The 20,940-nt window shown below is 37.2% G+C and overlaps 1 protein-coding gene across 1 annotated transcript; it reads right to left on the reverse strand.

Moving 5' to 3' along the window:
* Window positions 1–9,799: 9,799 nt before the first annotated feature.
* LOC129238704 (uncharacterized) lies at window positions 9,800–13,819 on the reverse strand. The gene is made up of 2 exons (XM_054873826.1): window positions 12,851–13,819; window positions 9,800–9,887 (listed from the first exon to the last, which is right to left on the reverse strand). Exon 1 carries the CDS (start codon window positions 13,780–13,782, stop codon window positions 13,009–13,011), a length of 774 nt encoding a protein of 257 aa, XP_054729801.1. The 5' UTR covers window positions 13,783–13,819; the 3' UTR covers window positions 9,800–9,887; window positions 12,851–13,008.
* Window positions 13,820–20,940: the final 7,121 nt, after the last annotated feature.

The raw sequence follows: 20,940 nt of genomic DNA on the forward strand, positions 1-20,940 counted from the left end.
AAAAAAATAAAAAATTATACTCAAAATAATATAACAAAAAATGTCGTATATCCGATCGTTTTAAATAATACCTAAACTGACTTAAAAAAGTTAAAGTTGTTTTATTTACTATGCATACTTTTTGATAGAAATGTGGGGTGAAACCCACGGGTATAAGCTAGTTATATATAAAATAAAGTCAACTTTTTGTGTGTGTTCGCTAACCGGGCTTGTCTTTGCACCGAATTAAACCAAACTTACACACATTCTTAAGAAGGTATTGAAGATGGTTTCCGTATAGTTTGGATACCTATTGGTGGATAGGGTTCGAGATATAGGTCAAAACGTGGACCCGGGTAACCTTCGGATGTGTATGTACAATATGGGTATCAAATGGAAGCTGTTGGTGAATGCTTTAGTTCAGAGTATTTCCATCCGCTCCGTGACTAGGGTCTCGAGATAGAGACCAAAACGTGGACCCTAGAATGTGTTTGTACAATATGGATATCAAATGAAAGCTGTGGATAAGTGCTTTAATACGGGTTAATTTTCATACCTATTGATGACTAGGGTCTCGAAATATATGCCAAAACGTGGACCCGCCGTGTCTTTCAACCGAATTAAACCAAACTTACACACATTGTTAAGTAGGTATTGAAGATGGTTTCCGTATAGTTTGGATACCTATTGGTAGATAGGGTCTCGAGATATAGGTCAAAACGTGGACCCGGGTAACCTTCGGACGTGTATGTACAATATGGGTATCAAATGGAAGCTGTTGGTGATTCTTTAGTTCAGAGTATTTTTCATGATTAATAAATGGCCCTGAGTTGATATCTCTACGACCGCAACGACACAATAAAACTATTTGGAAACCCAATCCACGATTGCCGGCCTCCTCGAATTTCCCTGCTTGTTTACACTCGCTACACACAACAAGTTCTGACAACGCAGTAAACACCGTAAAAAACTCAAAACTCAGAAACGCATTTTAATGCGCAACATACGTTTGCAGTATGAGCATAGCGTTTAAAAACGCAAATATGGCAGCACTGCAATGCAACGCGTTCTTAAATGTCATTTCTGCATAAAAACTCGCGCAATATTTGCAGGAAAAATTTTAAGACTGCCATTTAACGATGTCTGATGAAAAGTAAGTATAATAGTAATATTTTTAGCTTTTTATGAAAAAAATATATTGAAAACTCGATAGTTAAACTATATTTCATTATATTTTTCTTTGTTTTAGCGATTATTTTAGTACTTCCGAAGTGAAATTGCTGCTCAGAGTAAGACTGAGCATGGAAAGCGAGTTCTCCTCGGGAAGGAGGAAGAAGAGCGTCCTCTGGAATAAGGTTGTGGAAGAAATAAAAAAAAAGTTAATAAAGACATGAAGATCGACACGAACATCACCCAGCGAAATATAACAATGCATATTATTATAATGAATGTCGTCACTAATAGAACTGGATAATTTTCTCGCTCTTGCACTCGACTGGTCTTCATCATTTTCAAAACGTTTATGCGAGTGTGATGCCCGAGTTGATGTATTTTTATCTCCTTTAGGATAAGAATTAATTTTCATATTTTATATTTTGAAGTAGTGGTGTACTAAATGAGCTCCAAAACTAAACTGATGAAAACTAACAGCAACACCGGATCTTGCCTGCACAAACAAACTCTCTAGCAACTGTAATGCTGTATATTTACTTGAAATTTGTCAATAAAAATATTTTAAAACATCTGCTCATACAAATTTTCAATAATGGACAAGTAGAAAGGTGAAGAGATTCAAGAGACAGGTAAAAAGTCGGCAACATAACTATACCTCTCCCAGCGCTCGAACGCAAAGAATAGAGTCGTCACGGTTGAGGATCTATAATATAAGAAATACTTAAATTTAAGTTTTAAAATTTTTTTTGACATATTCTTAAAGGATTATATTAACATTTTAAGAAAAAAAATTTTTTTTTCGCCATATTTTCCTAGATTTTCATTCAAATTACACTAGTTTACACCAAAAAAAGTCCTCGACCAAAAAGCGTCGCTGAAACCAAAATGAGGTCGCTGAAACCAAAAATGATTTTTTTTTTTTTTCAAAGAACGGTTTCCGTGGATTCTTGGGAAACACCAGGAGCAACAACGACCGTCAATTGATTCATACAATGATGAAATACTTTAAAACTATTGGTTAGTATTGTAAAATGTGCATACTCCAAAACATATTTATCATATAAATTGATTGGAAAATTTACAATTAACTTTGTTTTTGTTAACAGGTGCTCGCATGTCGTTAAAAATGCACCTACTTCACAGTCATTTGGATTTATTTCCTCCGGATTTGGGGGCTGAAAGTGATGAACAAGGCGAGCGATTTCATCAAGATATTGCTACGATTGAAAAGCGTTATGAGGGCTTTTGGGATCAAGGAATGATGAGCAACTAATGCTGGATGCAACTTCGTGAAGATTCCGTGCGACATAAAAGAAGAAGTTTGAGAGTAAAAGCGTATTTTCGACCTCAAACATAGCCATGTCAAAAGCTGCAAAATCACACGTGTTGACTTTATGGGTCATAACTTCTACAATTTTTCGTCGATTCAGACAAACTTAGGCTTAAAATGTAGGTGACAAAATTGTCTTTCAGAAAACCTATCTTATGTCGATATAAAAAAATTTTTTGTTCCAGAAAAAAGTTAATAAACTTGGATAATTTAGTAAAAAACGTTAAAAATGCCTTTTTTTTAACTTTCAACAGCTATTTTGCGAAAACTACGACATCCATTGACACGAATTATATATTGCCTTGTAGGTTATATGTGTTCCTTTCGAAATTTATGCACTTCAAAGAAATGGCGCGCACTGTTTTCGAGATTGCAGGTAATAACTGCACTACAACACACACACAACAGGTTTTTTGGGAATATCGCGGAAACCGTTCTTTGAAAAAAAAATAATAGTTATTTTTGGTTTCAGCGACCTCAAATTAGTCTAAAAAACGCTTTTTGGTCGAGGACCATTTTTGAAAGTGAAAATTCGTAAACTAGTTATTTAAAATGAAGAAGTCTATATATATATTTTTCCAAATTATACAGGTATACATACAGTTTATACATTAAAATAATATTTATAAATTTTTTTTATTTTTATTTTAATCATTTAAAATGGCGGATTTATTTTTCTTTCGAAATTTTACATTTGCTTTCGTTTTGGAGCCAACGCACATAGGTAGATTTTGAAGATTTAGGCGGCCAATAATATTTGACTGCATATATCGTCTTAAAACTGTTTAATAACTAGAAATTTATAATAATTTGTTTTACTAATCGGTTAAATTAAAAAAGTATATGTATTATACTGTGTAACACTGAAAAATACCTTAGCAGTAAAGCTCCTTTTCTTGTAGTATGACAAGAACTGTCATCACTTGTTTTTATCTTATTGTGGGCTATTGACCTTTCCTAAAGTAAAAATAGAGCCCATATTTCACTAGTATTAACATAAAAGTTACCTTAATTGATTTTGAAAAAATTGTTTTATATATAATAGAAAAATATTCAGAGATATATTTGTTAAAAATACACCAAAAGCACAATAGATATGTATATACAGAAATTGATTAATTTATTAGTTTTCGCCTTCTGAATTAAGGTGTTCTGTCACATCTTTGTCCACATATTTAAAGGGTACGAGCAGCTTAATTGTGTCTGGGCTAAACGACTTTGATGCTTTTTTCTTTCTTCTGCGATGAACTGAAATACTGCTGAAAAAGGGGTCCGAGCTTAACAACAATCGGTGGTATATGTCGCGATTTCACTCTTCTCGAGAAAACTTCCGTGCACAATTTTCTCGATACATCCGGAAGTGCTTGTTGCGCGCCTCTTGAGCCTCCTCTGACAGTTGTCCTATTGTAATAATGAGTTTTCAATTATAGCAGCGCCATGGACTAGTATCTTGTGCATTGTGGGTGTCATCGGATGCCACGCGTAAAGCTTTATATTATATTATACTACTGTGGGCAAAAAGTAAGAAGAATTTATTTGTCAAACTTCGCGGGATTAACATTTCGCTCTAGTTATTTTTTTCATGAGTTGGCAGCACTGTTAATAACATCTGGGCCAACTTTCATGTGAATGTCATTATCAGTAATATATTTACGCTTGTGTTTACCAAACGACCAAGAGTGCATTTTTCGATTTTTACAATGTCTGATTTGATTGAGCAGAGAGGTGCCATCAAATTTTGTTTGCGGAATAAAATTTCGGCTGCGGAAACGTTTGGCATGCAGAAGGCATTTGGTGATTCGACCATGTCGTAGAAAAATGTTTATAAGTGGTACAAAGACTTCAAAGAGGGTCGAGAATATGTTGATGACTTGGATGGTCGTCCGAAACATCGACGCCAACAGATGACCAACACGTCAATAAAGTGAAGGAGTTAGTGCTCAAAAATCGTCGGTTGACTGTTAAAGACCTTACTGACATGATCGGAATATCAGAAGGATCTGTGAAAACCATTTTGAAAGACCATTTGGGCCTACGAAAAGTAAAATCTCGTTTGGTACCGAAAACTCTCAATTTCTTGGAAAAAAGTCGTCGCGTTGATGTGTGTGAAACAATGCTTTCAGACTATGAGGACAAGCTCAAATGCATCATTACGGGAGATGAGACTTGGATTTATGCTTACGACCCTGAAACTACCGACCAATCAAGCGAATATCGTGCTAAAGGCGAGGCCAGACCGAAAAGAGCACGTCAAAGTCGTTCAAAAATAAAGGTCATGATGACAGCTTTTTCGATTTTCGTGATGTGGTGCACTATAAATTCCTTCCACCTGGCCAAACTGTTAATAAAGAATATTATTTGAGCCTTATGCGTCGTTTACGTGAAGCAATTCGTCTAAAAAGACCAGAATTATGGGCCAACAACTCTTGGTTTTTGCATCACGATAATGCACCGTCTCACACTGCACTCGTTCTTCGTGACCATTTCGCCAAAAATTCCACGCATATCGTTCCGCAACCACCGTGTTCGCTTGCTATGGCTCCGTGTGACTTCTGGCTATTCCCAAAACTCAAGAGACCACTCCGGGGAACGCGTTTCGAGTCGATTGAGGAGATAAAAGCTGAATCGAAGAAGGTGCTGATGGCTATACCGGAAATGGACTATTTGGCATGTTTCGGGGATTGGAAAAATCGTTGGCATAAGTGTATTTCATCGAGAGGGGATTATTTTGAAGAGGATGAAATTGATTTACAAGAATAAATAAAGATTTTTCATTTTACAACCAAATTCACCTTACTTTTTGCCCACAGTAGTATATAATTTAGCGGTATCCAATGCATATTCATCATATTTAGCAGAATCAATTTCATAGCCACTAGATATGGCTTCCAGTATTATTTTAAGCCTGTAAATTAAATTATAATCAACACCTGTGATATCTGCAGCCAATTTTGGGTTTTCGAAAAATCGCCGGCTTGTATTGCCATCATTGGTGTTACCATAATTTGCTTTGGGCATGTCTATAAGTAAGCCTAACTCATCCCGAAATCTTTTTTGAATGGTTTCTTTTGTGGTTTTTTCCAACAGTTATTCCTCAGCTGTTCTCTTTGCTCTATACTTTTTCACTGGCAATTTGTAAGCCTAATGCAAAATACTTTCGAATAATCTTATTCTAGCGTGCAGAACGGATAGTCCAAAATCAAGGGAATCTAGGCTAACTTCATTCTTTTTGTCTAGATTGTTAAAGTCTTTCGATGTTGCTTTACACAAATAACAATGGCTAGTGGATCTGGTATCGGTGGCAGCATTGCAAACCTTACCATCAACCATCGTCATCTTAAAAATATGCCGGAAAACAAATTTATTTCCTTGCAGCTCTATGTCAGAAGCAACTAAGTTGTTTACTGAGGATTCAACAAAATTTATTTCTTCTTTCGTGACGTCTATACTTTCCTTGATACACCTAAATCTTATCGGTCTACAGAATCTAGGAGATGACGGAGAAGGGTTTTGCCAAACAATTTTTCTGTTTTCGTTTCCACAGGTGATTTGTAGTGGCACAAAAGAGCTAAGAAAAATGTTGGCATCCGAACCAGAAGTATCCTCAATTTTTTGCTTATATTTAGCTTGCTGGGAACCATCGCATCCCCACTTGCATATTATTGTAAGAGAATTTCTTTCGTCCTCGCTTAGAGTGAAGAGCACCTCCTCTAAATACATTGATAAGCGCATAATTGTCTTATCGATGAGGCTTTGCAAGTCAGTTTCTGCGTAAGAACTAGTTACCCGTATTTGCGTTTGGTAACATTCTTTTTTAGCTTCTAATAAGCGATCGTAACAGGGATAAAGATAAGGGTTTGTATTACGAATTATTTCATATTGCTCTCTTGTTAAGTCTGCTTCTACAAACATAGCTAAGGCTGCAAGTGGTGTCAATATATTACCTCTCCCCGGGTTTATTGATTCTTTGTATGCACTTTTGTATTTTGCTGCGCGTGATGGTGATTCTGCGATTTCTTTCAGAATTCGCGAGGCGTCCCTCTGCCCTTTTGCTATTAGAGTGGATTGCGCAGCATGTATAATAACTGTATCTTCTACCATGGAACGGACTTCTTCCGTTTTCCTACGTTTACTTCGCTCACTACACTTTTCGAATGATTTCAATGGACGGCCAGGGCGAAAATGTGACTTATTTGGAATTTCGATTGTTCCATTTAACCAAGACTGATTAGCTTTTAGAAAAGCGTCCTCCTTTCTTCTGGCTTTAGTCCACTTTTCTTTAAGCTGTGCTTTAAAATAAGAAAAGCTTTTCTTAAATGTTTGCACATATTCAGCTGAATATGCATGACAAGACACCAGGTTATCTTCTAAGAAATCTAATTTTTCTTCCAAAGATGTCAAATTCTGCCCTTGCATTTGATTGTAGAGATATTGACGAGTTACTTGTCTAGTGCCTGATGAGCTGGCAATACCTAAGATAAGCAAAATTGGCTTAGAAATCAAAACAAATGCAATAATTTTTATATTGACTTTAGATAAGCGTGTATCAAACCCTTTATATGACCCTCTATCTGCAAGTATCTGCAGCTAACTTTTATGAACGTGGCGAGCTAATTGCACCAGGTATCATGTTCAACACTAACTTTCGCTTGGACGGACTGGGAAATATACCAAACTGGGTTTTCAAAACCAAAAAACACAAAAAAAACAAAAATAAACTATACCCTAAATGAAATAGGCACCACTTATCCATTTATAACTATTAAAATCACAAACACTATTAACAAATAATAATATTCACCTGAAATATCATAATCCATCACGATTACTCAGCTCGGTAACTTAAATCCGTAAATATTCACGGTAAAACATACGATTTTACAGCGGTTCAACAAAAACGATAACGTGCGTTTCAGAAATAGCTATGTTTTGATTAACTGACAGCTAATGCAAAGTATGGGATTGACCGTAGGAGGTTGAATTATTGTTCCTCGGTCTATTTTCAAGTTGTGGGAGTGCTTTTTTTGTAGTTGTGACAACTCTCTGAAATCCAATTATGGCCGTAAGTAAATTAGTTGCTGATTCTACGGCAGCTGTACCGACTCCTGCTGCTCCATATAATTTAATGTTTGAAGATTATTTCATGCAAATGTTGACCGCTACTGCACTTCAAATGGTCCATCCGCTTAGTCCAATTTTGGCATACTCTTTCCAATGTTTCGGCCGGCATCTCACATATAAATGCTTTAATGTTGTCTTCCAATGCGTTAATTGAAGCAGACTTGTCTGAATAGACATGAGCTTTAACATAGCCCCACAAAAAATAATCTAAAGGCGTTATATCGCACAATCTGGGTGGCCAATATTTTCACCGAACTCGCCTCTGAACAAGTCCATTATTACGCGTGCTGTCTGGCATGTGGTACCGTCTTGCTGAAACCACATGTCAGGCAAGTCAAGCTCTTGCATTTTGGGCAAAAAAAAGTTGGATATCATTTTACGGTAGCGCTCACCATCCACAGTTACGTTACGATTCGCAGCATCTTTGAAGAAGTACGGTCCAATGATACCTCCAGCCCATAAACCGCACCAAACTGTGACCTTTTCTGGATACATTGGTAGCTCTTGCAATTCTTCTGGCTGATCTTCACTCCAAAATCGACAATTCTGCGTATTTACGTACCCATTGATCCAAAAATCAGCTTCGCCGCTGAACACAATTTTTCGATAAAAAAATGGATCTTCGGCCAACTTTCCAAGAGCCCATTCAACAAAAATTCTGCGTCGCGGTAGGTCGTTCGGCTTCAAATCTTGCACCAGCTGCAAAATTTTCCACGTTGTTGAGTAACAGAGGTCCAATTGCTGCGAACGGCGACGAATCGATAATTGGTGCTCATCATTAACACTGGCCGATACAGCTGCTATATGTTCTTCAGTTCGCACTCTACGTAAACGTGTTGATGGTTTGATGTCCAATAATGTAAATTCGGTTCTAAATTTAGTCACAATAGCTCGAATAGCCACTTCAGTGGGTCGATTAAACTGACCATAAAATGGAAGAAGCGCGCGATAAACTTTCTTAACAGAACACGCATTTTTATAATAAAATTCAATGATTTGCAAGCGTTGTTCGTTTGTAAGAGGATTCATGGTTATAGACCAAACTGAAGATGTTTGACAGAGAAACCAAACACGAAACGTGCGTCAGCTGTTTAAACCAACTGCTTAAAAAGATAATAGCTAAAAAATCACCCGTTCGTTTATAAATATTTGGAAAAATGGAAAACGTGGTGCCTAATGATGTGCGATTGGCTCACGTTTCTCTAAAAGGTTGCAGTTTCCGATGTCTAAAAGGTTTTTCAATAAGGGCGGGTAGATGTTGAAATGGAATAAAACAAGCTGTGCGTGAGTTATTGACAAAATTATTTTTTTATTTGAAAGGCGCATATATGCCATTAAGTGTGGAATATGACATCATTAAAATGCCCGCCTCGGATCCTTACGGTGGAACGGATCCGAGTGGTCCAATTTTCAACGATTCTTCCGCGTAGATCCGGCTGAATTTGAGCGATGGCCTGTGTTATGTTCACCTTTAGAGCATCGGTCGATTGTGGTTTATTTGCATAGACCTGAGACTTCAAGAAGCCCCACAGGAAAAAGTCTAGCGGGGTCAAACCGCATGACCTTGCTGGCCAATTCACATCACCCCTGCGCGAGATAACCTTACCCTCAAATACCTCCCATATGCGCCAATTTTGTTTGTTAACACAGCCATTCATCCAAAAATGCGCTTCGTCACTAAAGGTGATTTTTCGCCCAAAACTGGGGTTCTCTTCCAAACGATTCGAAGTCAGTCAGCGAACAAACGGCGTTGTCTATGGTCATCAACTTTGAGCTCCTGGGTAAGTTGGATCTTGTACGGGTGTACGCCCAAGTCCCTGCGCAAAATTCGCCAAGTTGAAGTCTGCGGAAGGCCAAGTTCTTGTGCACGGCGAGGAATAGACTGCCTCGGGTTCTGCTGTACACTTTCACGGACCGCGGCAATGTTCTCGGCTGATCCTGCGTTCCTTGAACGTACGGGTGTTGGCTGATTGTTTACTGACCCGGTCGTCTCAAATTTGGCCACCAACTGTTGAAGAGTCGACTTTGAAGGGCCACCACGTCTACCGAAAAATGGGCGCAATGCGCGCAACGTTTGCGTTAATGAACACTCATTTTGATAATCAAGTTTTATCATTTGAACGTGCTGTTCAATCGTGTAACTTGCCATGATGATTTGGCATAAACAACTGAATAATAAACAAAAGATTTCACAGACGTCACCAAAATAAAATGGCTGCCACAGGGCGCCAAAATCGACCCGCACCAATTGAAAAACCCTTAATTACTGGAAAATTTGGAAGTCCTGCAAAAGGGAGAAAGAAGAAGAGTGAGTGAAAAGTAAATGAGTGAGATGTAAGTTTTGGAATTATAAATATGCATAATAATTTCATAGTTCAACCTAACCTAACCGATATTAAGTTAAATAAAATAAAATGATTAGTTTCAATTGAATAACATGGAAAATAAATGAAATAAAGTATCAAAACAAACTGCAAAACAGTGAATATCTGCTGGTGGTTGAATTGTAGACGAAAAGAAGCAACAAAAAATAAATAAATGTACGTTTCAAATTCACAAATAGTATAGCAAATTGTAATGCAACTGGCTCGACGCATGAAGCAATAATTAAAGGTGATGTAAGTAGCCTAATTTTCACCCTGTGTTAGCCATCTTGAAGCTACTTAATAAATCCGTGTTATCCTCTTGGAAAAGCTACTTTTTATTTCAGAGCGAATTCTAAAGAAAAAGTACTCAAAAGCGTAGAAATTAAAATTTTTGCTGAAAAAGTTAGCAGGCAATATTGTTTTGCCTATTCCATTTTGCTTAGACTTTCGCATCTTTCAATTCTATTGAAAGTTTTGTGAAAATTACATTGATTAATAGCTGCTACATAGCCACATTTAGGTAAGTCTTTTGTTGCAGATTATCAATCTGATTTTTTGTTAATAACTGCTTAAAATTTATATTCGCAGGTGTGAAAAAATTTGTACACAACGCAAAATTAATACTTCGTTGCTCCACCTTTTTGCTTTTCAACAGCTTGTAGCCGGCTTGGCATCGATTCCACTAACTTTTTGCAAACATCAGGGCTTATTTTATTCCATTCTTCCTGCAGAGCAATTTTCAAGAGTTGAATTGATGTACACTGCCTTTCCTGCATCCGGCGACCTAATTCATCCCACAAATGCTCAATGGCATTGAGGTCGGGACTTTGTGCAGGGGTTTTTATTACCTTTGGACAGTTATATAACAACAAGCTCTTGACGTCATATGCGGAATGTTTGGGATCGTTGTCCTGGTAGAATTGAAAACTACTTTCGATGCCTAGTTTACTCACGCTTTCTTTCAAATTTTGTTTCAAAATTGTTAAATAAACGTGTTTATTCATTATTCCATCAATGAAATGCAATTTTCCAACTCCTGACGCCGCCATGCATCCCCAAACCATTACAGATCCACCACCGTGTTTAACCGTTTTTTCTTAAATTCTTGTCTTCCAGCTCCTTGTTCGGTTTGCGCCACACTTTACCCCTTCCATCGCATCCAAATAAATTAAATTTACTTTCGTCAGTAAATAATACCTAAAGAATGAATATTAAAATCATGAAATTGTTATTTTTTCCCCCACTTACAGTGCTCCAAAAATCGAAATCCTTAGCCATATATTGGCCAGCAAAAACAAGCCGGCCATTTTGGTTTTTCTTGCTTATTAGGGGCTTCTTCCGCGCAACTCGGCCGTGAAAATAATTTTTTCGAAGAAGTCTTCTTATTGTTTCGGGATTTACCTCCACCCCAGAAGCTTCTTTAACCATCGCAGTTAATTTTGGAGCAGAAATGAATGGATTTTTCTTCACTTCCCTTAGCACCATGCTCTCATCTTTGGAGGAAAGCTTCTTTGGACGGGTTCCACGATGCTTATTTGCAATGAAACCATTTTCATTGTATCTAGCAATAATATCGTGCACTGTTGACTTGCTTTTTTTTTATCAATTTCGATATTGCTCGCTCAGATTTTCTGTCTAAGTGCAGTTGAATTACTATTTTGCGTTCCTCCAATGTAGACTGTTTACCATTACGCGGCATTTTGCAAAATACTTTTATAAACTCACCCAATGATTGACAAGGCAACAATGAACAATAGCTTTTAATACAAGTATAGAAAATTTAGAAATAACGGTATGCATATTTGCAAAACATGGTTTGCCCGACTTTAAATGTGAGACAGAGAAGTGGCCTTTTTCAGTTTTTTATACATTAACATTTTATAAAGCAACTTGGAATATATTTTTTTTGTTGTTTTTAAATAAAACAATTTTTGTGAAAAAACAGAAAAAGGTAGAATGTGTTTTCTTTCATCAAAACATAGATATTATGTCTAGAAGTTTTCGTATGCATCTGCCTGACTTTGAATGTGAGTGACTGTATATAAATTTATCTTTTTTTAACACAGATTTTATACATCTAACTTTGCAAATCTCGTTAAAAAATCAAATGTATGATTAGCGGACGTGACGAAATAAAAGTGGGTTTTCCTCGTTAAGAGTTTCCACTATTCTCAAGTTATTTTATTTATTACTTCAGTGTAGGTTTACAAATGGCACATATAGATTTCAATCCGATGCATGGTCAAAATACATACATATATGACACAAATCCATGGGAATAGTTAAGTTAAAAATAGAAATAATTAAGTACCACCTATAAAATAACATACAATTATTCTATGGCTTACAACGACCTTTTTCAATTTTTTACTACATTTTCAGAAAGGGGATAAACTTATGCCCTTTTTTCCCTTGCTTCCAAATTGCATCAATGGATTAAGTAGCATCCGAAATCAGTTGTCAAACTTTACTTAACCTTGTATAATTGAATCATGGGCTCGACGATAGTGGAAACAAATACCTAATAATGTGTGTAGGCAAAGGTAACATTAGAGCAAGGAACCCAAATAGATAAAAAATTGGAACAAGTAGTAAATAGTTTTACTTGCTTTTTGTGACTTTCGAAAAAGATGCAATGTTACCTCATTTTTGCAAAAAATTATTCAGTTGCTTTGCAGGCAGCCGTTAATATTACCAAGTATTAAAATCTAAATGAGGTTTGGGTTGGTGGCGTACATGTGAAAAAAGTCAGTATATCTATATTAACTACACATTGTAATAATTAAATGACTTCAAAATACAATTTTATTGAAAGACATACAAATATAAACTTACATATATTAATATACATTGTTTTTTAAATACATATTCTAGTACTCACCACTTAATCTTTCAAAAGTAATACAAGGTGGCGCAAAAGTAACCTTGCGATCTTTTTTGGGTGTAATTTAAAAAAAAAATTTAAAACTTTGATTCTTCTTGTGGATTCTTTTTTTTTTGGTCTTTTAATTTTCTTTACATCAAGTCGAGAATATGATGTCATGTAAATGGCCGCCGCCACAGTTGATTGCCATTGGAGCTTTTTATGGCATTTTCCATCACTTTGGCCAAAACTTCCGGCGATAGGTCCTCACATTCTTGACGGATATTGTCTTTAAGAGCTGCAAGAGTCTGAGGCTTGTTAACATAGGCCCGCGACTTGAAAAAGCCCCACAAAAAGAAGTCTGGAGCGGGCAAATCAGGCGATCTTGCTGGCCAGTGCAAATCGCCAAAACGGGAGATTAGGCGCCCGGGAAATGCATCCTTCAGCATATCGGTTGTGGCACGTGCAGTGTGTGCCGTTGCATCGTCCTGTTGGAACCACATGTTTTCCAATCCCAATTCATCAGGTTGCGGCAAAAACAACTCGTTGATCATAGCTCTGTACTGCTCACCATTCACAGAAACCGTTTGGCCCGCGACGTCTTCGAAGAAAAAAGGTCCGATGACTCCTCCAGCGAAAACAGCACACCATACAGTGACTTTGAGCGGGTGTAATGGCTCTTCGTGGGTTACACGCGGATTTTCAGCGCCCCAGAAGCGTAAATTTTGCTTATTTACGTACCCGCTAAGATGGAAATGGGCCTCACCACTCATGATTATTTTTGATGAAAAATCATCTTCCTCTTGGTGGTGATTAAGGATGGCTTGAGCGTATGTTAGACGCGATTGGCGGTCAGCAGCTAACAGCTGATGCACCGTCTGGGCTTTGTACGGAAACATCTTCAAATCTTGTACCAAAATTCGCTGTAAAGACCGTCGAATGATACCCATTTACGTGGCACGTCGTCTGGTCGATGTCGACGGCGCTTCCATGACATCCTCGCCTACAGCAGCAATATTCTCTGCAGAACGGCTACTCCGGGGTCTGCCACGCCTGGCAGCATCTCGTGTTGTGCCAGTCTCTTCGAGGCGAGCGACTAAACGTCGCAGTGTTTCACCAGTAGGCGTTGGACCGCGAGGAAATCTGCGACGAAATTCACGTTGTGCCAAAGTCACCGACCGATTATTGGTCAAATAAAAAGTCAGCAATATTCCGCGTTCTGGAGCAGTGTAGCGTAACTTTGGTTGTAAACGTGTATTTCGCATGTGTTTACTACACAAATGTCAAAACAGAACTGACATAAGGGGCCAATCGCAAAATTTATAGCATTTTCTGATAGGAGGATTACTTTAGCGCCACCTGTTAGCTGGCTTCTCGCTGCTTTTTGCCGTTCTACACGATTACAAAATGCTTTAAATTCTTATTTTTTCACCGCTTCAATACTTATATCAGTTTGAATCTGAGGGTTGAATTCAAAACGAGAAGCAAGCAAACCAAAATAAAAGAAAATTTCAAAAAAGAATTTCACAAATTCGTACGAATTTTTTTTTTTTGTTTGTTTTTTGTGTGGTTTAGGTTGCTTCAGTATTTCTGAGGAAAGATTGAAGACTTATTTGGCCAGCTTAAGAGCTAAAACGCCAACTCCAAGTGTAAGTTTTCTTTTGTTTCCAGTTAAAGTTTGATTTGTGTCATCTGTTTTATAGGTTTACTTGAATGTCTTTCAGGAAGTTAGTGATGGTATTGTAATGGGTTATGTTGGTGTTTCGATAGAATCCGATTATTGATGAGTTATTATTGATAGGTGGGTACTTGTTTCTTGAATTAGAGTACTTGTTGCAGTGAAATATGATGTGGTTTGTGTTTTCTATCGTATTGCATGTTTCGCATTTATTATTGTTGTATATTTTCATTTATTTATTTATTTATTTATTTGTTTATATAAAATAGTACATAGTAAGACTAAGGTCTTTTAGTAGTACTTCAACAATATTATAAGCAACTGGAATAGTTTTAACGTACAAGTTTCTTAATCTAAAATTTCACACCAGTTCATTTACGAATTAATCCAATATATTAAACTAAACTATACTAATAAGAAGAAAAGAAGCAATAGGAAAAGAAAAAAAAAGGATTTAGAGAAGAAAGAACAAAAGTAGTAATTAGAGAATGTGGAGAGAAATTTAATGCCCTAATTTAATGCAATCAAACACTTTTAAAGTAATTATAGACTTGTGCCCTGAAGTTAAATCTGTTAAGTCCAGCCTTCACAGTGTCGGGTAATGAGTTCCACACTTTAATAGCGTTAATGAAAAATAATCTAGATGATGGTAGGTAATTAAATTTTGGAACGATGAATTTGTTGTGTCTGCGAGACCTTACTGGTATCAACTTCTCTGTCAGATAGGGCGGAGACTTGAATAGTGTAAGTTTGCATAAAAATATGCAATTTCTAGCAGACAAATAACTGTTAAGGCAACATCCCAGTAACCTTGATCGCCATGCAGAGATATGTTCATATCTGCCAATCCCATATACATACCGCGTGGCGTTATTAAATGCCACATTCAGTTTATGGCAAGATGAGTCGAGTTTGCTGTATACCACCTCAGAGTACGTAATGAGAGGCATAATTAGCTGGAGAACTAATTTTCGCCTCGTTTTCTCTGGCGTGAATGTTGCAGAGACTCTCAGCTTACGTAATGTAGCATAAATGTTCCCCACAACCCTATTTATATGGTCAGCACAGGTAAGTTTTGTGTTGAGAATGAACCCCAAATTTTTTACCTTGTCCATAAAGGTAAGGGAACTTGTACCTATCCACAATTTAGGGATATTGTCAACATGCACGACATTATTACATATAGGTAAGACATATGACTTTGACGCGTTCAGACATAAAGAGTTTTCATTAGCCCATACAGAAATAGCAGACAAATCACTGTTTATTTTGAAACATAAATCTTCAACGAGACCAATACGACTGGACAAGTACAATTGTATATCATCAGCATACGCATGGACATTCACATACTGACAAACGTTAAAAACATCATTGACAAAAAGACTGAATAAAAGCGGACCAAGGATAGACCCTTGCGGAACACCAGTGTGTACGCATCTTGACTGAGATGTTGATTTACTGGTCTTGACCTTCTGTGTTCTGCCACCAAGGTAGCTGGCCATGAGCTTCACCGCACTGTCTGTGAAGCCGAAATAGTGTTTAAGCTTCAAACATAACAATTTGTGATTCACTGAATCAAATGCTTTAGAAAAGTCAAGTAAGCAAAGTAGAGTCAAGTCTCCGTTGTCAAAACTAATTCTTATGTCGTCCAGTATTTTAACCATTGCAGTCGAGCAACTGTGACTTTGTTTGAAGCCAGATTGTAGTGGAGAGAGTAGACGATTGTTCTGTACAAATGATGAAATTTGCATGGCCATCAAGTTTTCGCAAACTTTAGAAAATGTGGGCAGTATGCTGATAGGTCTATAGTCACTAGCATAAGTAGCGTTTGCCTTTTTTGCGACTGGGAAAACTATAGCCTTTTTCCATATTGCTGGGAAACATGAACTAGTCAAGCAATGGTTTATTATATGGGTAAGGGGTCCTATTATATATTGGATGACTATACGGACGAATTTTAGCGAGATACCATCGTCGCCTATTGCATTAGACTTTATTTTGGATAAAGCTTTCAGGACATCTACCTCACAAACTGTCATAAATTGAAATTGTTCTTTTAGAGTAGCACAAGGTGAGGACTCTTTTAAAGTAGGAGCACAATTTGTTTTCTTACCAACACTAATGAAGTAGTCATTAAGTTCATCAAGGTCAATCTCACATTCGGGGCTTTCCTTGCCATGAATTTTAAATTTTTTTAGGTTGCGCCACAGTTCTCTTGTTGGAAGTGACGGATCAAGTTTTGAGTAACTGTATCAACGTTTCGCTTGTCGTATTATTGCAGTGGTTTCATTTCGGATTTTCTTGTATCGGCGCCAAGAAGTATCCGTCAAGTTTTTTCTCCACTTAGCATAATAATTGTTGCGCTTTCTAATGGCAGCTCGAACTTTCGAGTTGTACCAAGGACATGAACTATTTAAAACATTTACAGAACGAAGCGGAACATGCATGTTAAATAACGAGGATAGGTTACGGTTAAGGAAGTCAAGTTTATTATCAACAGAACTAAGAGACCAACATTCATTCCAATTTATAGAACCCATGTCTGAATACAAAGAATTAACATTCAACGTTTTAAAATCACGATACTCATAGGTGGCACCTAAATTTGGACGATTCATCACAACATCTAAGGTACAAAATATTAAGTCGTGGTCAGATATAAAGTCAGCTTGGTCGAATTTTAGAATATGTGACAAGTCACATGTTATAAAATAATCAAGAAGACTAGGTTGGGAGTTATTTGAATATCTCGTTGGTGTAATTCCGTTAACAACACAAAGTCCTGCTGTTGCCAACTGGTCGAATAGTTTACTACTACTAGGCTCATTTTTTAAAATGTTAACATTTAAATCACCACACAACAGGATACGTTCATAATTTAAGACAAAATCAGACAGGTCGACAAATAGTGTATCAAGAGCAATACTTTTGTTAGGATTGTAAACACATGCAATTAAAATTTTATTCATGCCATCAGATACTTCAGCAAATAAGTATTCATTTTCACAGTTATTTGACTTTGCTATTAGTTTAAATTTCAAACTTTTTTTGCAGTACACAGCAACTCCCCCCCCTTTTCTGTTAAGATTACGATCGTTTCTCAATAAATTGTATCCATTTAAAGAGATGTTAAAATCAGGGAGGTCATGATGAAACCAGGTCTCAGAAACGCAAATTACATCGACTGCAGAATCTTCGAATGTGCACCTAGTAAAATCAAGTTTTTCCTGACTTAGGCTACGCGCATTAAAATGTACTACATTAAAACCATCATTTTGTTTGCACATAATATCAATGAGAATTTTCTTATTTTCATTAACGCTGGACCTCACTTTACCGAACAGACCTAAGAATTTAAGTTATACTGAACAAAAACAGAAGCAACAAAGCACAAGCACGCAAGAGTATATGTATATTTGCAAAAATGTTTGGCATAAACAAAGATAGAAGAGCAATAAACAGAACAAAAGCAGTAGTTAGAAGAACAGAGAAAAATAAGAAGTAGCACAAGATGAGCGAGGGTAAGAGAAAAACTATAAAATAAAGGAAGAGAATAAAAAGAGTAAGTAGAGCTTAAACATAAACACATAGTAAATATTCTCAGCAGCTAATTAGAGGATTAGGTGGCTGCAGCAAGTGCATTTTGAATGCACTCAATATTAGTCACCCTAACTGCTTTGCATTTAGGGCGAACGCGTACATACACATATCCACGAATAGTGAAAGCAGCTGTTATTTTTTGCTCTCGCCTGAGCTGCATTGCAAAACGCATTAGTTCGCGATTGCCTTTAGTCAGACATTCGTGGATGTGTAATTTGCCTTCAGTTTTCAATCCAGCATCAGAGAGTAATAGTGGCCGCTTTTTGGCTTTGCAATAATTAGCCACTGTTCTGAGCAAACTTGAGCGATCAGCAGGAGATGTTAATTTGACTATAACAGCAGACGCTGTTGAGTTGCTCTGCTTACGCAGTCGAAAGGCGGAGGAAATTTGTGGCGCTGGCATATTGAGAGTATGGCACAGGCTACCAAAAATATTGTTTATGTTCTCACCCTCCATGTGCGGCAATCCGTTAATGATGAGATCTGTGGAGACGGCATGATTTTGGCACTCGTCCAGCTGAGTCTTCAGTACCGCGATTTCACCCTGAAGTTGCCTGTTCAGTTGAATTTGTGCTTCGGCTTTCCCCACACGTTCTTCCATTGTTTTTACAGCTTTCCGCAGGTTCGCCATTTCAGCCGCTATTTCGCCAAACCGCTGCATTACTCGCTCTTCAGATGTTTTCACTCGTTCCGAAATCTCTTCGATGATACTCCTTCTCTGCAACTCGAGTTGTTCCTCTATCCGCTCAAGCCAGAAAGGAGGTGGCGAGCTCCCTTTTTTCTCCACTTTCGTTAGAGTGCTCGCGCTGTTTTGCGGGGTGGATACCGTTTGGCGTGTCATTTTTGTTCTGGTGGTCATTTTTTAAATTGTTTTTAAATTTTCCAAAAATTTTCTGCTTTGGTTTGTTTTAGCGTACACTAAATTAGTTTCACGGCCACAGAGTTAGAAAGTGATCAAAGAGACGCGTATTCGCAAAAAACTATATAAAAAAGCTGGTCACAAACAAAAGTAAATAGGATATAACTGCAGCGCACAAAAAAACACGTCTACTCTGTTTGCATATTACTGAAATTCATTGAATAGTGTATCTTTGCAAAAGGTGTGGTTTGAAAGGATTCTATTGAACTGCTTTAGTTCTGTTGGTTGCATTTTATGGTCTTTTTTATGGAACCAGGGTTTTTTTAGTAGTCCTGGAAATAATTGGCCATACGCTTTGCCTTTATTTAAAATTTTTTGTTTGTATTCTTGTTCCCATTCTTCTTTTATTTTTTTATGTATCTCTTTTATAGCATCTTTGATTGTCCAGGGTATTCTGATTAGGCTTCCGCTTAGTGGTGCGTTCTTTGCTGCAGAGTCTACTTTGTCGTTCGGTTTAATGTTGCTGTGGGCGGGGATGTGATGTATTTCCAAATTTTCGATATCTGAAGCATGTATGGCTTCTATAATGTTTTGAGCGATGTAGTTATCGTTTTCCTGGTTTTTTAGTGTGCTAATGCTACTGAGGCTATCTGAGAGGATGGCTACTTTTGGGAATTTTTGTTGTATGGCGAATTCTATTGCTTTTTCTATTGCAATCCGTTCGGCTGTCATGGAAGCTACTGTTTTATTGCAGTAATATGTTTCCACTGTGTTCGATTTTTCATGTATGAATGCTATTCCTGTTTGGTTGTTTCTTATTGATCCATCTGTGAATATTATTTCGAATTGGTTGTTTTCGAGTTGTTGCTTTTTTTCCTGATATATCTGCTTTATAATGTCCTGGTTTGTTTCTTTTTTTGTTTTTACCTGTTTCTTTGAGGAATCTGTCGTTCAAATGTAGTTTTTGAGTATGCGCCGGTTTGTTGTTAATAGGTGCTATGTTATGAAAGATTAGGTTATATTTTTGGCATGTTGAATAGTAGCTGGATTTTTTATCAAGGTTGTTAGATAGTATCATTCTTTTTGCCGGTAGGTTGTATGCAATACATTTGATTATTTCTTTTGCTGTTGCCATCTCCAATCTGTATTTGGGTGGCATCTCTGCCGCCATATGGTAAATTGTGTGCGTTGGCGTCGATCTAATTAGTCCTAAACTTCGTCTCATGTTTGTATTGCAGCATTTCGTGAGTTTTTGTAAGGCGGCTTTGGAAATGTTAGCGAAGGTTGAAGCAGCGTAGTCCATTTTTGCTCGGGCGAAGATTTGTACAGTTGCAGGGCTCTTTGTGGATATATTCCGAAGATGCAACCGCCTAGTATATTTAGGAAGCGGCACGTTTGGTTGGTTTTATCCACTATTTGTTTAATATGTTGTGTACATGAGTTATTTACGCTTATGTATCTGCCCAGGTATTTAATTTGGTGAACTTGTTCCAGTCTATTGTTGTTTAAATGGATATTTATTTCCGAGCTTTTTTGGTTGAAGTATATGACTTTCGTTTTGGTGCAGTTAACTTTTAGGTTTATTTTATTACAGATGTCCGTGAATTCCTTTATCTTGTCATTGAGGATGGTCTGAGTTTGTTCTTTTTTACGATTGTAACAAACAATGAAGAAATCGTCGGCGAATTGGAACAGTTTGCAGTTTTCGTTGATTATTGCGTGGGTCTGTGTGATGTATAGATTGAAGAGTGTCAGGCTGAGTCCACTGCCTTGAGCTAGTCCATTGCTCGTGCTTACTTTCTCATGGCCTAGTATGAGATGTCGGCGTTTTAAGAAGGACGTTATCCATCTGGTTACTCTCTCATTTATCTGTGTTTTCTTTATGATGCTATTTAGAGTGTTTATGTCGACGGAGTCGTATGCTTTTTCCACATCTACACACGCTGCCATCACTTGTTGTTTTTCGCT

Source organism: Anastrepha obliqua, chromosome 2 (genome assembly GCF_027943255.1).
Source record: "Anastrepha obliqua isolate idAnaObli1 chromosome 2, idAnaObli1_1.0, whole genome shotgun sequence".
Lineage (NCBI taxonomy): Eukaryota > Metazoa > Arthropoda > Insecta > Diptera > Tephritidae > Anastrepha > Anastrepha obliqua.

Excerpts from the sequence above, each read along its gene's own strand:
- LOC129238704 (XM_054873826.1), bottom strand. The coding sequence starts at position 13,782 with ATGGGTATCATTCGACGGTCTTTACAGCGAATTTTGGTACAAGATTTG.